The sequence below is a fragment of the Herpailurus yagouaroundi genome, unplaced genomic scaffold (genome assembly GCF_014898765.1).
Source record: "Herpailurus yagouaroundi ecotype Mexico unplaced genomic scaffold, PumYag 530, whole genome shotgun sequence".
NCBI lineage: Eukaryota > Metazoa > Chordata > Mammalia > Carnivora > Felidae > Herpailurus > Herpailurus yagouaroundi.
In genome coordinates, this window is record NW_024412747.1 from 3,172,530 (window position 1) to 3,187,592 (window position 15,063).

A 15,063-nucleotide genomic window follows, 5' to 3' on the forward strand; every position below is an offset into this window, starting at 1 on the left:
TTCGACGCAGGGAGGCGGAGCCATCGTATCGTACTTCTGGCAAGCTTGTACCTCTTCTCTTGCCGTAGTGCCTGAAACCGGAAGCCCCTGTGAAGCATGCTTTGAATTTCCGGGCGAGAGCCGGCCGCTTTGGTAGCATGTGGGAACTGCCGTGAAGGCTGGTCACTCCGGACTTGCGTCCCGAATTCGAGCTCTCGGTGAGCAGGAGCTGCAGGGGAGTAGACGGTGTACCAAGGGAGGGTGAGGTGTCCGCGGGTTTTCGAGTCTCGCGTGGTCGGGGCTGAAGAAAGCCACGGCGCGGCCCCAGGAACCTGCGTTAACGCTGTTGCTGTGGCGTCTGTACCCTGGGGTCCGTGAGTCCCGGGACAGCCGGCTGTGTGTCCGTGACGGCGCTGAGTGCGAAGAAAGTTACTTGTATGCGAGGCATTAGAGGCTCGTGGTTCAGCCACCTGTGGTTTTCTAGAGACTTCTCACAGTGTCTTTGTTTTTTAGCCTGTGTTTTTAGAAATCCGCCTGCGTGGGAGATGACGTCCTTAGCCCAGCAACTCCAACGCCTCGCCCTCCCTCAGAGTGACCGCAGTCTGTTATCGAGAGATGAAGTTGCTTCTTTGTTGTTTGACCCCAAGGAAGCGGCCACCATCGACAGGGACACCGCTTTTGCCATTGGTGAGCTACCCGTTAATTAAGAAAAGGTCTTCGAAGCACCTGTTTTGGGGATGTTGCTGTATTGTTTTCTCTTCTGACCCTCCCTCTTCCGTTAAGAGTTTCCAATTTGTTGACTTATGTTGTTCAGAGAAAGAGGATAACAAATAATTATGTGCTTGATGCTTGAAACGTGGCAGTGTCTGAATTTCACAGATGAAGAGACAAAGGTTGGGAGGTTAACTAATGTGTGGAGTGGACAGTCAAAAAGAGGCTGGAGGCGTGGCTGGGGTCGAGGAGGAGTCTTCCCAATTCCTATGGGAACTGGCCTGATTCTTGCAAGGGATTTTTTTTTTTTTTTTTTTTTTTTTAAAAGAATGGTACCTGCCAGGCAGAACTTTCTGTTCTGGTTGGGGAGATGATTTGTTTTTTATGTTGAAAACTAGAAATCTATGTTTGGGACTGTATTACAGGTTATACAGGATTTTTAGGGATAAGTAAAACTGAGTTTGCTTGCAAAGAATTGTTAAAAATACACCGTCCTTTTCCTAGGATGCACTGGCCTGGAAGAGCTGCTTGGGATCGATCCTTCCTTTGAGCGGTTTGAAGCACCGTTGTTCAGCCAGCTGGCAAAAACATTGGAGCGCAGCGTTCAGACCAAAGCAGTGAACAAAGAGCTGGATGAGAACATTTCATTATTCCTTATTCACTTGTCCCCTTACTTCCTGCTGAAGCCAGCACAGAAGTGTCTGGAGTGGTTGATTCACAGGTAACAAATTAATTTACAGAAATAACTATGGGCTAACAACTGTGATCTTTTTTTTTAAAAATTAGGCAATGAGAACACAAGCCAATTTAAAGCTGAGAAATTAGGTCTATGAAGAGGTTAACACGATGTCTGTAAGATGAGATAAGCTTGCCCTTCTGTTAAACTCCTTTTTGTTGACAGAAATACAACTACTGGAGATCTTGAGTTAATAGACCAACTATATTAGTTCCAAGGAGCTCACATCACTTTGCCACTACAAACTGTTACCGCGTATTTGGACCAAAGGATATTATTAAACTTCTTTCTTGCCAAAATAACAAAACCAGTGCTTTGGGAAGAAGCAAACAGTATCCTCTAAAATACTGTAACTTAAGAAAAACAACAATAGCTAATGTACATTGAGCATTTACATACCAGGTTCTGTGGTAAGCACTTTGCACGCACCGTCTCAATGCTCACAGCATTCCTACAGGAAGGTACGTGTGTTATCCCCATTGTACACTTTACAAAATTGAGGCATAGAGGGGTTAACTTACCTAGTCACACAACTAGTGATCTGAGATACAAGACTGTTTCCAGGGTTTGACTCTTTGGAAATTGTCTTAGTAAGGATATTCAAGTTTATTTCCTCACCGAATTGGTATCACATCACAGCTTACACACTTTTGTTTATTCTGCCACGTGTTGTATGTTTTAAAAGTAGAAAGAGCTTTATTTCATTAATTGGAGACATGGGGATAAAGTGATTTCCCTTCTGGACACAAGTGAGTCATTAAGAAAACGTTAAGTTTAACTTGGGTCTTCTGATGATCAGAACACTAGAGTCATCAGACAGAAAACAGCAATTCTGTAATATTTCCCTTTTTCTTCTAGCATTTAATTCCTTCCCCCCAGCATTGGTGGGATCATTAGCACAAGGAGTACTTTTTTTAATTTATTCATGTAACTAATTTATTAAGTAAACATTAGATTCAACACAAGGTTAAATAGGCTGCCCTTGGTTATTGTTTTGAAGTAAAGGTGTTTGCAAAGTTTGGGGCTGTTGTGCTGCCTGAAGTAGTTGAGGAAAGCTTCACGAAGAAAGCATCTTGGCGAATAAGTTTAACGTGTAATAGAAATAAGAGGAATCACTTCGCTGGGAGAATCAGGAAAAGCATCCTGAACACGGAAGCATTTGAGCTAGGTCTTCAAGGCTAGAAAGGCTTTAATGTATCTGATGTGGCTGATGAGCCTGTCTTACTATGGTAGAGGGACCAATACAGAGTTGTGTGAAGTTTAGGGACAAATTATATATAGTTGTAATCTGACAATTTATTCTAATTCAGAGAAAGTAATGTGATTTTAGTCTTCTGGTTTTAGAATTCTGATAAGCTGAGGAAGCTGAACTTTAGAGCATGGAGAGGAGCCGAGCATTGCTGCCTAGTTGACCAGTTGGTTTTCTGTTGATTTGACCACAGTGGTCCTGCAGTTATGTTAATTTAATAGTGTTTTTTGTTTTTTTTTTTTTAAGTTGAGAGAAAGTGAATGGGATGTAAATTTTTATATTGAATAGTAAAAACTATTACAGCATAAGAGTTGATGGAACTCTGTTGAGAAGTACTTTAATGCAAAGTAGAGGCTTATCACTTGGTGCTCTTTATCTTGCGTATCGTCATGTACTTGTTTTTACTGATACTTAATTCTGAGTGGTTCTAGCTCGTTGATAGAGAATCTGGACATGGAAGGAAATACGTGCTTGCAGGTTTTGTGTCATTTCAAATGGCTTGCTTTTCTCCCCCCAGGTTCCATATCCATCTTTATAATCAAGATAGCCTCATTGCTTGTGTTCTACCATACCACGAGACCAGAATATTTGTACGGGTTATACAGCTTCTGAAAATTAATAATCCAAAGCACAAATGGTTTTGGTTGTCACCAGTTAAGGTACGATTGTTGAATGACATGTGTCTATAATCATTACAGGTCTTGATTAAGGGATACAATTTGGAAAAAATGAAGTCCTTAGTGCTCCTACAGGTAGTCCAAGTATTATCTCCATCACTTTTATTTCCTGACTTCTAGTTGAATTTGGCATTTACTTGGCACCTGACATTAGGCTAGGCAATTCTCATTATATTATCTTTGTTTTTCACGAAACTGTTTTTACAGATGAGCACAGGCTAAGAGAATTACTTGCCCGAGTTCAAATAACTATAAAGTGACAGTTAGGATTTGAATTTAGATCTGATTTTAAAGTTAATATCTTTCCACTACACTACTGTCTGACATTTTAGATCTTGGAACTGAATTGCTTTTAAAAAAAATTGGAGGTGAAGAAAAGAAAAATACTTCAAAAAATTAAAAGGATAAGGATGATGGACTTAAGGAAATTATTAAAATTGATTAAAAAAAGATGCTTTCATTTAGTCTATAGATGATTAAAAGGATGGTTGCCTTACAGGAAGGGTCTGGTAAGGATCACTTAGCATGGTTTTGTGATAAAATGACTGATTTGGCCGTTTTCACTTTGTTTGCAACATACAGTAGAAGAAAGTACATTTATGTTGACAAGAATTTTACTGAATATTAAGAATGGCAATTCAGGCTAGGAGGAGCACAGATGGGGCAAAAGTAGACTAACAGACTGTGGGACCTTGAAAAGAGTTAATTTGATGTGTGATGATAGTGAGGTCAGTGATCAGAATTAGTCAAAAGAAAGGAATGGGAATTTTTAATTGGAAGTACAGTTTACGAGTTTGGATGTAAAGCACTTGAACCAATGAGTGTTCAAGAAGTGAAAGACAACCCATAATAAAGCTTACCAAACTACTCCCTCTGCTAATATAACATCAAGGTCATTTTTTTTCCCCTACTCTACACACAGACGCTGATGCTCTCTAGACACATTTGTTTCAGGTATGCACCTCCACTCACCTATTAAAGTTCACTTCAGATTCTCCTTTCTTTTAGTTATTCAGTGTTTATTGAGCACCCCGTACATGCCATGTGTGGTGTAAGCGGTGGGAATAGCAGTATAAGGTTTCTGGGTTCCTAGTCTATTTCTGTTACTAGTGTTCTTGTAAAGCAAAGACAACCACAGCACATTGGCTTAAAAACCCAATCTAACTAGTAGAGTTCCTAAGAATCTAGAGAATTCAGATATAGATAAATACATATGAAAATGCAGCACATGGTAAGTAGGCAGTATTCACTGAGTACCTCTACCCCCATTGCTGACCTCTTTTGGATTTCTAAAGTTTGCACAATTTTATATGTTCATTTCCTCTCTACCACCAGCTATATGGAGAGACTGTATTTTGTATTAACTGCACCAGTACAAAGTTGTACTGTGGTAGGTACTTTAAAAAATGATCAGTTGATCAATATCCCTAATGATGATTGGTTCTTTCTGTCTATAACAGCAACATGGAGTGCCCTTAGCTAGGGGAACTTTGATTACCCACTGCTACAAAGATCTTGGATTCATGGATTTCATTTGTAGTCTGGTGACAAAATCTGTGAAGGTGAGTAGTATCTGGTTCCCTGACTCTCTGATTCCATTAAAAGATTGCTTGCTTTGAGTGAAGAAAGGCATTCCCCGATAACTGTACTTAGAAGAAGTTCCTTTTGTTAAGCGAGCTACTGTTCTGGAACATGAGCAGCTTGAATCAGTCTTTCGTCACAAAAGGTGTTTTCCTACAAAAATAAATTACTCTGTTTCTTGTCAAATTCTGTTTACAGTGACTGTTCAAGAGGGGATCAGAAGTCAGGATTGTTCATTCTTGTCATATTTAATTGAACCATTGCATTTGTGTATTTAATGTTGTATATGGTAAACATAAAAATGTCAGTCTGAAGTAGTGGAGGGGAGCTGTAAACATTCTTATATGTTTATCTAATTGGCCTTTTTTTTTTTTTAACCTGTGCTCTGTGTTTTTTTGTTGTAGGTTTTTGTTGAGTATCCTGGGAGTTCAGCTCAGTTGAGAGTGCTCTTAACTTTCTATGCTTCTACCATCGTGTCTGCTCTAGTGACTGCTGAGGGCGTATTGGATAATATAGTCGCCAAGCTATTTCCATATATCCAAAAGGTTGGTCCTGCTCGGGTGTAGATTATTTTGTACTTGAAGGAGTTTCCTGGCTTTATGAAAATTTCACTTAGACATAACTATTTTTAAGTTGACAGCATAGTTCAGATGGTTGGCAAGATTTAATTTTTAGGTAAAAAATCTGACTTTTTTGTCTTAAAAACTTGCAAAAGTGGGATCTTATTTAGGGCTCATTAAGAATAAATGTTGGGTGGGGCGCCTGGGTGGCGCAGTCGGTTAAGCGTCCGACTTCAGCCAGGTCACGATCTCGCGGTCTGTGAGTTCGAGCCCCGCGTCAGGCTCTGGGCTGATGGCTCAGAGCCTGGAGCCTGTTTCCGATTCTGTGTCTCCCTCTCTCTCTGCCCCTCCCCCGTTCATGCTCTGTCTCTCTCTGTCCCAAAAATAAATAAACGTTGAAAAAAAAAATTTTAATAAAAAGAATAAATGTTGGCTATTTGGCCCTGACATTACCTTTCAGATTTGTTTTCTTAGCAGTCATCTTGACTCACTGGAAGCAGAATGGATTAGAAAGTCTCCATCAGGGCATATGCTCTTACTCTTTTTACAGTGACTTCCACTTCTCAGTGTTTCTTCTTCCCAGGTGCTTTGTTGCCTACCTACCACCCTCCCAGATTCCCTGTGGAGGTACTGCTTAGGTACTGCTTTCACTTCCTGCTGGTGTCCCAAAATTACTGTCTTTGTTTGTTTGTTTTTTTTTTAATGTTTATTTATTTTAGAGAGAGAGAGAAACAGAGCATGAGTGGGGGAGGGGCAGAAAGAGAGGAGGAGACACAGAATCCGAAGTAGGCTCCAGGCTCTGAGCTGTCAGCACAGAGCCCGATGCGGGGCTCGAACTCACAGACCGTGAGATCATGACCTGAGTCAGTCGGACGCTTAACCGACTGAGCCTCCCAGGCGCCCCTATTGTCTTTGTCTCTGAAGTCTCCTTTACACTGGTGGGTGTTTGCCCATAAAAGAAGAGCCTGTTGGCCCTTGTTAGCATATGTAGTGGATTTTCAAGTTGGGAGACCTGCTGAGATCCCTCCTCTCATCCAAGAGACTTAACCTCATCTCTGTGTGCTCAGGAAAGAGGCTAAATTCTGAAGAGTTGTTGACTCTTCAGCGTACGTTAGGTAGTATTAATCTCTCATTTATGGCATTTTTAATTTGTCAAGGTAAAGTGACATTTTAAGTAAAGTTAAAAAATACAGCTTATCATTTTTCCTTGTATCTTAAAAACTATTTAGGGGTTGAAATCATCTTTACCAGATTACAGAGCTGCAACGTACATGATAATATGTCAGATTTCTGTGAAAGTGACAATGGAGGACACCTTCGTCAATTCGTTGGCTTCACAGATCATCAAAACGTTGACCAAAATTCCTTCTTTGATCAAGGATGGATTAGGTTGCTTAATAGTGCTCATGCAGAGACAGAAGCCAGAGAGCCTTGGGAAAAAGTACGTACGATTGAATTGGGAAATGATGATAAATACAGGAGAATGAAAGTATTTTGAATAATTCTTTTTAAAGATAAATTGTATACTTTTTTTTTTAATTGCTATATATTATCTGACTTTTGAAGTTAGTATTTTATGTGCTTGTTTCTTCAAAGGCCATTTCCTCATTTGTGTAACGTTCCTGATCTTATTACAATACTTCACGGGATTTCTGAAGTCTATGATGTCAGTCCTCTTCTGCGTTACATGCTTCCCCATCTGGTCGTCTCCATCGTTAATCATATTACAGGTTCGTGGTTGTATATTATGTGTCCAGAAGCGTAACGTCTAAGATTTGATTCTCTTAAAATTGTTAATATCTGTAAGATATTTCAAGTTTGTGCTAATTGTTTTTGTGTAATTTTTTTTTTTTTTTAATGTGAAAAACATTTGAGGTGGGAGTACATTGGTTGAAGGAGATATTTGTTAATTGATATGCTCAGAATTCTGGTGTGTCTTTTTAATGTGTGTTCTATTTTAATGTTTATTTATTTTGAGAGAGAGAGTTTGTGCACAAGTAGGGGAGGGACAGAGAGGGAGAGAGAGAGAATCCCAAGCAGGCTCCACACTGTCAGCGCAGAGCCTGACACAGAGCTCCATCCCGTAAACCGTGAGCTGTGACCTAAGCCTATACCAAGAGTCAGATGCTTAATCGGCTGAGCCACCCAGGAACCTCTAATGTGTGTTTTTAAACAATCTCTTCGTTAAAAAGGCTATGGAATTATTTTAAAATGATTAACATATGTTACCCAGTAAAACTTTCCCTTCTCATTTAGATATTTAATGAACTTCAGTGACTCATGTACGACAAATATTCAGTTGCCAAAAAAGTTTTTCTCCTTGGAGTCAATGAACATAAAAGTCCTTTGAGTCACTGAACATGGCAGACCAAGAAAATCGCATACATAAAAAACCCAAATTTTGGGGCGCCTGGATAGCTCAGTCTGACTTAGGCTCAGGTATGATCTCACGGTCCATGAGTTCAAGCCCCATGTCGGGTTCTGTGCTGGCAGCTTGGAGCCTGGGGCCTGCTTAGGATTCTGTGTCTCCCTTTCACGCTCTCTGCCCCTCCCCCACTCACGCTCTGTCTCGATCTCTCAAAAATGAATAAATGTTAAAAAAAAACCAAAAACACCACGTTTTTAAGAAGCCGTAAAAACGGTTATTAAAAATGATTATTTCCATTATATGCTTTTTATCTTTCAATAAATAGAGAAGTACAAGAAGAAATGTTTGGTCCTGTTGCCACTTAGACTAAGAAAAACATACTAGGGAAGACATCTCTCAAGTGTGTCAGTTTATTGGAAAATGAGCTTTGCCTAACCGGATCTTGGTTTAGATATGTGTCAGAGATATGAGTAGCATGTATAAAAGTATATTTTTCCTATTCTGGTGGTGATGTGGTCCCAATCTTTGAAGGCAGGGCTACCAGCTGATTGGTAATATATGTGCAGTAAATGTGGAATAGAAGATGATGGCTCAGTTCAGTAAGGCGCATCAAGATGCAAGCTGAGCCTGCTTTCAGAGCTAGTTTCCTGGGCTCTAGGCTTGGGTCCCAACTTCAACCACTTGTAATATGACCTGGCACAACTATGTTTTGGACCTCTGTTTTATAAATAAAGCATGGAAAACTTGTTTTTAAAAACGTAGAGAATTTCAGGTAAAGCATAAGTGAGGGTAATGTATACAAAAATGTAAAAAATATACATAGCTGAATAGGTGAGATACACTTTTATAAACAGGTAAAAAGCTGGATACCAATATATATGGTTTAAAATGATTCCTGTAGAAGACTTTTCTGCTGTAAGTAAATTTAATAATGTAGGTGCAAAAGAATTTTTCCCCATCAATTTTGATTTATGTTGTATGCTAAGGTGAAGAAACTGAAGGGACAGATGGTCAAATCTACAGGAGACATTTAGAAGCTATACTTACAAATATATCACTGAAGAACAACTTAGACCATTTGCTGGCTAGGTAAGCTGTTATTTCTGACATGCTTTTGGTTTGTATCTTTGGGGCTTAGTATACGTTTTAGAGTTGGGTAGCAGTCTTCCAGTTTCTCTTTATGATGCATTTCTTGATTTGTCCATACCATTTCATTAATTACTTAGTGCAATAATGATGGCAGTAGAAGGAAAAAGTAATTTGTTTTTAATGCTTAAACGGGATTATGGAAAGTTAATAGTTAAGCTAAATTTGGGTTATAGCTACATGGAACTAGTGGTTGATTTGAGATTCCTATTAATAACTGCGTCAAAATGCCTGAAACAATGCATCACAGTTAGTATTTAGTAAATATCAATTAGAAACTTAATATTGAGGGTGTGAAGTGAAAATTCTTTCTTTTCTGTAAAGATAGTTCAGTCTCCCATTTTCTTTTTTCACTTAAAGGGCAACTTGATACAGTGAAAAGAATGTAGGCATTACAGTCAGACATGGGCTTGAATCCTTCCTCTCTCATTTCCAGGAGAGTAGAGTAGTAAGTTCTGAAGGTCAGACTGCCTGGATCTGGTTTTGCTGTTGTGTAACATTGGCCTTTCTGCTGTTGTGTGTCATTCGTGCCCCTCGCTCACGGAATTGGCTTGTGGATTAAATGAGAGTAGACGTGGGAAGTACTGTTGAGAGTGTGGGCCCCGGAGTCCAGCAGGCTTTGAGAACCTGCTCTACTGTTGATGGCACAGGAGGGCTCGCTGAGCACTGGCTGCGATGGCTGTCCTCTGATCGCAGGCAGATTACAAGAGTTCTCAGCCCTGGTTTTTGCATATGTAAAATAAGAATGACTGGTACCTTGTGGAAATATGGCAGAAGTATTTCTGAAGCATCTAAAATATAATGGGTGCTCAATAAATAGTAGCTCTCATGTCTGCTGATACTTGTTTTGTTTTGCAGCCTTCTTTTTGAAGAGTATATTTCATATAGTTCACAGGAAGAAATCGGTCCTGATAAAGTATCTTTGCTTAACGAACAGTTTCTTCCACTTATCAGACTTTTGGAAAGCAAGTAAGTTGTGTGTTTCTGCCCTTGTTGAATGTGTGTGTCTTGTTTTATTAAAAGAAGATTCACAGGTCACATCATAACATAGGGAATGAATTGTAAAGAGGCTGGTTCCGCGCCCCCCCCCCCCCGCCCCCGCCTTAAGGAAGACCGGTATGGGATTAAGTGTATTTGACCTATACTTTCATATAGGAAATAGGGGATGTTACTGTTGGAATACTTTTAAAGTTTTATTTGTATCTTTTTTATACACGTATCATGTGTGTGGTTAGTGACTTCGTTAAGAATAATTAGCTCTTTATTTTCTTCCCAGGTATCCCCGAACATTAGATGTTGTATTAGAGGAACGCCTAAAAGAAATTACAGATCTAAAAAAACAGGAGCTTTTTCATCAGTTTATCTCTCTTTCTACAAGTGGAGGAAAGTATCAGGTAAGTTTTTCTTCGGAGGAATTACTACAATTATGGGTATATTTGTGTGGTTATTTAAGGAATTCTGGAGATAAATTGGCTAGTTCACTCCTTTCTTTGCAACTTTCGTGGACAGGTGAGATTTAGTACAGTTTCCCTAGTTCCCTGAAGGGAAGCTGTGAGGCCTCAACTCAGTTATGCATTGAATTGTTGGAAAAAGGCATGGCAACGTAAATAACTGCATGTGATACTTCTTTCAGGAAAAGTATGTTTTGGAAATGTTATTAGCAGTCATCAAAAGGGGGCTTCACTCAGGTTTCCAGTGTGTCCTTATTTTTTTGCTATGTGTGCACTAGCCGCATGAGGCTGTTCAAGTCACTGGTGAGCATAAGGGAGGCAGATTTTAATTTCATGATCATGTTAGAACTTCAGAAATTTTCTGTCATTTCACCCTAGATCGATCTATTTCTACTAGAAGTTAGACATTTGAGCAGTTTTTACAGTTAGCCTTGAAAATAAATGTTATGAGGAGAAATGTGATTGTTTAGGTTTTTCTCTTTTGTAATTAGACCTTCATCTTTAATTAGTTTCATTTCCAATATTAGGATAATAGATTTCCTTTTTAGTCTTTTTACATAAGTGAGGTAAGTTGTCATTAATTTGACTGTCATTGTTTTATGATTTAGGTGAATTGCTTTCTGTGTTCAGTGACCAATTTTTTTAATTCATATTTTCATTTAGGTGCTAATACACTGATTTATTTCAGGTGTTTCTCAGTCTGAAGTTAGATCCATATAACGAATACAAAGTTACTTCACAGAATTGCTTCACTAAATAAACCTACACATAGACACAAGTGTACTCTCAAAATCACAACATTTACAATGCTCATTTTTTTCATCTATTGTAACTCATTACATTCTAGAGACAAAGATTTTACTTCTTGGTTTCTGGATTTAGATGGTTGTTATCAAATGAGTTGGGCATTTTAGGGCAGTTTTCTCTGGTTTTTATTCTTGATCAGATGCTCAGATTTAATGGTGAAATCATTTGGTGATTGTGATGAATTCTGTAGTTTTTAGCAGATTCTGATACGTCTTTGATGCTCAGTCTGAACCATCCACTTGCTCCTGTGAGACTTCTGGCTATTAATCATCTGAAAAATATCATGAAGACATCAGAGGTTTGTTTCAGATAGCTTCATTTGTGATATTTTTATCCTTAAAATGCACAGTGTAATTCTAGAAGAGGAAATTGGAACTTACCAACTACAATTGATATTATGTAATTACAGACACAAGGCAAATATCACAGAGAGTACATTGGACCATACATGCCAGTAACCATCATTTATTAGAGCAACCATGCTCTAATAACCTCTATATTCGTGTTTCCACATTGCAGATTATTACTTCATTGTTTTTCAGGCTATGATTTCTAGATCATTTACAGAGGTTCACCAATTATCTGAGAATGTTGTAGTTTTGAAATTTGACTTTGGTACTCTTAAGTTCAACATGAGTGTATTTGGGGACATTGGAATTACAGCTTTTCGAACACTGTTCCGTGATTTCAGTACCTCCGGTTATATTTGTTTCAGATTTTGGTGGCTGTGAATAGTAAGTACGAAGGCTAACTTAATTTGTAAATAATGTCTTTTTACCAAAATGGTATTTTACCAAGACTTTGCAGTAATTGAAATGGAGCAGTATTTTCTGAGCTTCAGCCATTCAAACAATTGTCACAATTTTTGCTGTTCGAGCTTATCACTAATACTATGTTTTTAAAATTTTTCTCTGGCTTTCAAATGGATTAATTTTTTTTTGCATTGTTGTCAAGTCATGAGTTTGAAGGGTTAACTGGTGTAGACATTTAGTGTAGTTACTATAAAGGAAGAGTGTTCATCTGTGTGATAATCTAAATCTTCTCATGTAGTACTATTGCATATTTGGAACATTTCGGAAGAGAAAAGTGGTCCTAGAGTTGAGTGTCCTCATGGCACACCATAGTATGAACATGCTGAACTTGAACTTGTGTCATGATAGCTAGAGCCAGATTCATATCACAAATAGAATTTAATTTCAGAGTGCAATCATAATTACCATAGTAAATTCATTTCAATTTGAGTTTTTTGGTTTTGCAGGGTTTTGTGATAGTGGACTTAAAATTTTTTGGTTTATATTTATGTTATCTTTGGTTTACTTTATATTTTTGTGTTACTTCGTTTTAAAATGATATGTAAATAATAATAGCAACATTAGGATTTGGGAGGATTTTTTTTTTTAACATTTATCTTATTTACGTATTTTTTGAGAGAGAGAGAGACAGAGACAGAGACAGAGAGACAGAGCATGAACGGGGGAGAGACAGAGAGAGGGAGACACAGAATCCGAAGCAGGCTCCAGGCTCTGAGCTGTCAGCGCAGAGCCCGATGCAGGGCATGAACTCATGAGCTGTGAGATGTGACCTGAGCTGAAGTTGGATGCTTAACTAACTGAGCCACCCAGGCACCCCAAGAATGTTTCTTTAAAAATGGTTGATGTAATACTCAAATTTATAATCTGTAGCTTTGATTCATTTCTGTTCTGGCATAAATTACCTCTCACAAGGTGTTGATAGGTTTGCGTTAGTGATTTGCTGGATAATTAAACCATAGCATACTGGTCTTCATTGTGATAGGAAGATCCCAGTGTCTAGAATGAAAAAAAGGATTCCTAGAAGCTCCTAATATTCTATCTGAAGGTGTTCTTGTCCTTCTTTTAATCCCTTTCTTTCCTGTCCACTTCTGGATTTGGTTAGTGTTTCAATAAAGGCCGTTGTACACATTCACCTTTTAGATTTAAGCATGGTTAACTGTCTTCAGATTGGGATATTTGACTACTTGCTAGCTATTTAGAAAATTTTGGTGATATTTGCTATGTGAAAGTTGGACTTCAGTTTGTGAATTCTAGGGATTTTAGTTTTATCTCCCAACAGAGTGCCTTATTATTTTTTGTAGCATTATTTATATTTTTTTCACCACCCATAGATAAGGATATACTTAGGTTGATTTGCGATCTTACCTTTTTGTTACTGTGAATGATTACGTGCTTTATTTTCTTTTGTAAATAAAAAAAATAATCTTTTTGGCAGACTGGATTCGCAGTGCTTGTCCTTACTCTTGTAAAAATCTTGATAATAATAGCTGACTTTAATAGTGTTTACTACGTAAAAGGCCTCGTTCTAAGCACTGATGTGTATTGTTTAATCTTGTAGCAGTTCTTTGGAGTTGGTACTGTTACTAGCTCTGTTCTCTGGAGGAGAATAGTGAGGCCTGGAAAGGTTAAATTACCCAGTCGGTCGCACAGCTGGTAGGTGGGTAATGCCAGAATTTAAACCTAGATATTCTGGTTCTTGAGTCTTTGCACTCTCAATATCCAGGCTCTGATTTAACAAGATGAACTTCTTAATGCAAAAATTATATTTGAATTATATATATTCTATTATATTTTCAGTAGAAACTGGAAAAAGTTTGTACCAAATAATTACTCATCTATAAAGGCCCTTTAGCATTGAGGAGGGCACCTGTTGGGATGAGCACTGTATGGAAACCAATTTGATAATAAATTTCATATTAAAAAAAATAATAAAAATAACAAAAAAATAAAAAGGCCTTTCAGAGATTATCTAGTTCAGTGCAGGTATGTTTAGAGTGTTTGAATTTGCATCTAGGCCAGAGCCTATATTTCTTACTGATAATCTGGAGTGCTTTTCACAAAACCAAGCTTCCTATCTAGGGTAAAATCTTAGGAGGTTTTAGCAGCAACTAAATATATTTTTTTTCTTATTTAGGAGAATGTCGATGAGTGTTTCATAAAAGAAGCTGTTTTAACCCGATTAGGTGATGATAGTTTAGATGTTGTTTTGTCGGCTATAAATGCTTTTGAGGTGAGTGAATTTGTTGTTTGTTGAAATACACAATTTGTAAATATTTCCTCCTCATGTGATTCTCTGCTCTAGGCAGGAATATATTGGAAATTATTCCTTCATTGGAAATTTGTTCTCTTGAGAGCATAGACTTAAGCCTGGTTAAGGAAAGCTTATGGGAGAAATCAGACTGCACAACTTCATATTACATAGAAGTTCTTCAAAAGGGAAAAGTGTTTTATAAATTGTTATCGATAGTAAATACCTTGGGATCGTGGAAAATTGGCTCATGAATGCCACTTTTGAGAAATAGCTCTCATAAAGCCTTGAAATAGTTCAAGGACTGTTGGGAGACGAATTCTTTACAATTCATTATTTTTTTAAGTGTATTTAACAAGTACCGTATGCATTTGAAGCAGGTGAAAATTTACTTATGGCCATTTTTTCCCCTTTAGATTTTTAAACAACACTTTAGTTCAGAAGTGACTGTTTCAAATCTTCTAAATCTCTTTCGAAGAGCAGAACTTTCAAAAAATAGGGGATGGTATGTATTCATTTCTCTTCGTACTGTTTTGAATTGACAAAATTCTTATACCTGTTTCATTTTTTGTGTTTACATGTTTGCATTTTCTAATTTAGTTATATGGTCATGGTAGTGGAATGAATCATAATGTAATTCTTGCATTATGTAAAGAATTAGGATTTGTGTGGCTTCATTATACTATTCTTTGAAATTTTTTCTCCATAAAATGGTGAGAGTCTATAATGTGTGACATA

The 15,063-nt window shown here is 37.9% G+C and overlaps 1 protein-coding gene across 1 annotated transcript in view; it reads left to right on the forward strand.

Annotated features, from left to right (window-relative positions):
- Nucleotides 1-83: 83 nt before the first annotated feature.
- Nucleotides 84-15,063, forward strand: part of HEATR1 (HEAT repeat containing 1) — a 50,185-nt gene continuing 35,205 nt past the window's right edge. The window contains exons 1-14 of the mRNA XM_040464972.1: nt 84-197; nt 493-666; nt 1,195-1,411; nt 3,193-3,334; nt 4,813-4,914; nt 5,338-5,478; nt 6,723-6,934; nt 7,090-7,223; nt 8,848-8,950; nt 9,866-9,976; nt 10,284-10,401; nt 11,456-11,563; nt 14,212-14,307; nt 14,742-14,830. Coding sequence (XP_040320906.1) covers nt 525-666; nt 1,195-1,411; nt 3,193-3,334; nt 4,813-4,914; nt 5,338-5,478; nt 6,723-6,934; nt 7,090-7,223; nt 8,848-8,950; nt 9,866-9,976; nt 10,284-10,401; nt 11,456-11,563; nt 14,212-14,307; nt 14,742-14,830 — 1,715 coding nt within the window. The 5' untranslated portion in view covers nt 84-197; nt 493-524. The remainder of the gene's footprint in view (nt 198-492; nt 667-1,194; nt 1,412-3,192; nt 3,335-4,812; nt 4,915-5,337; nt 5,479-6,722; nt 6,935-7,089; nt 7,224-8,847; nt 8,951-9,865; nt 9,977-10,283; nt 10,402-11,455; nt 11,564-14,211; nt 14,308-14,741; nt 14,831-15,063) is intronic.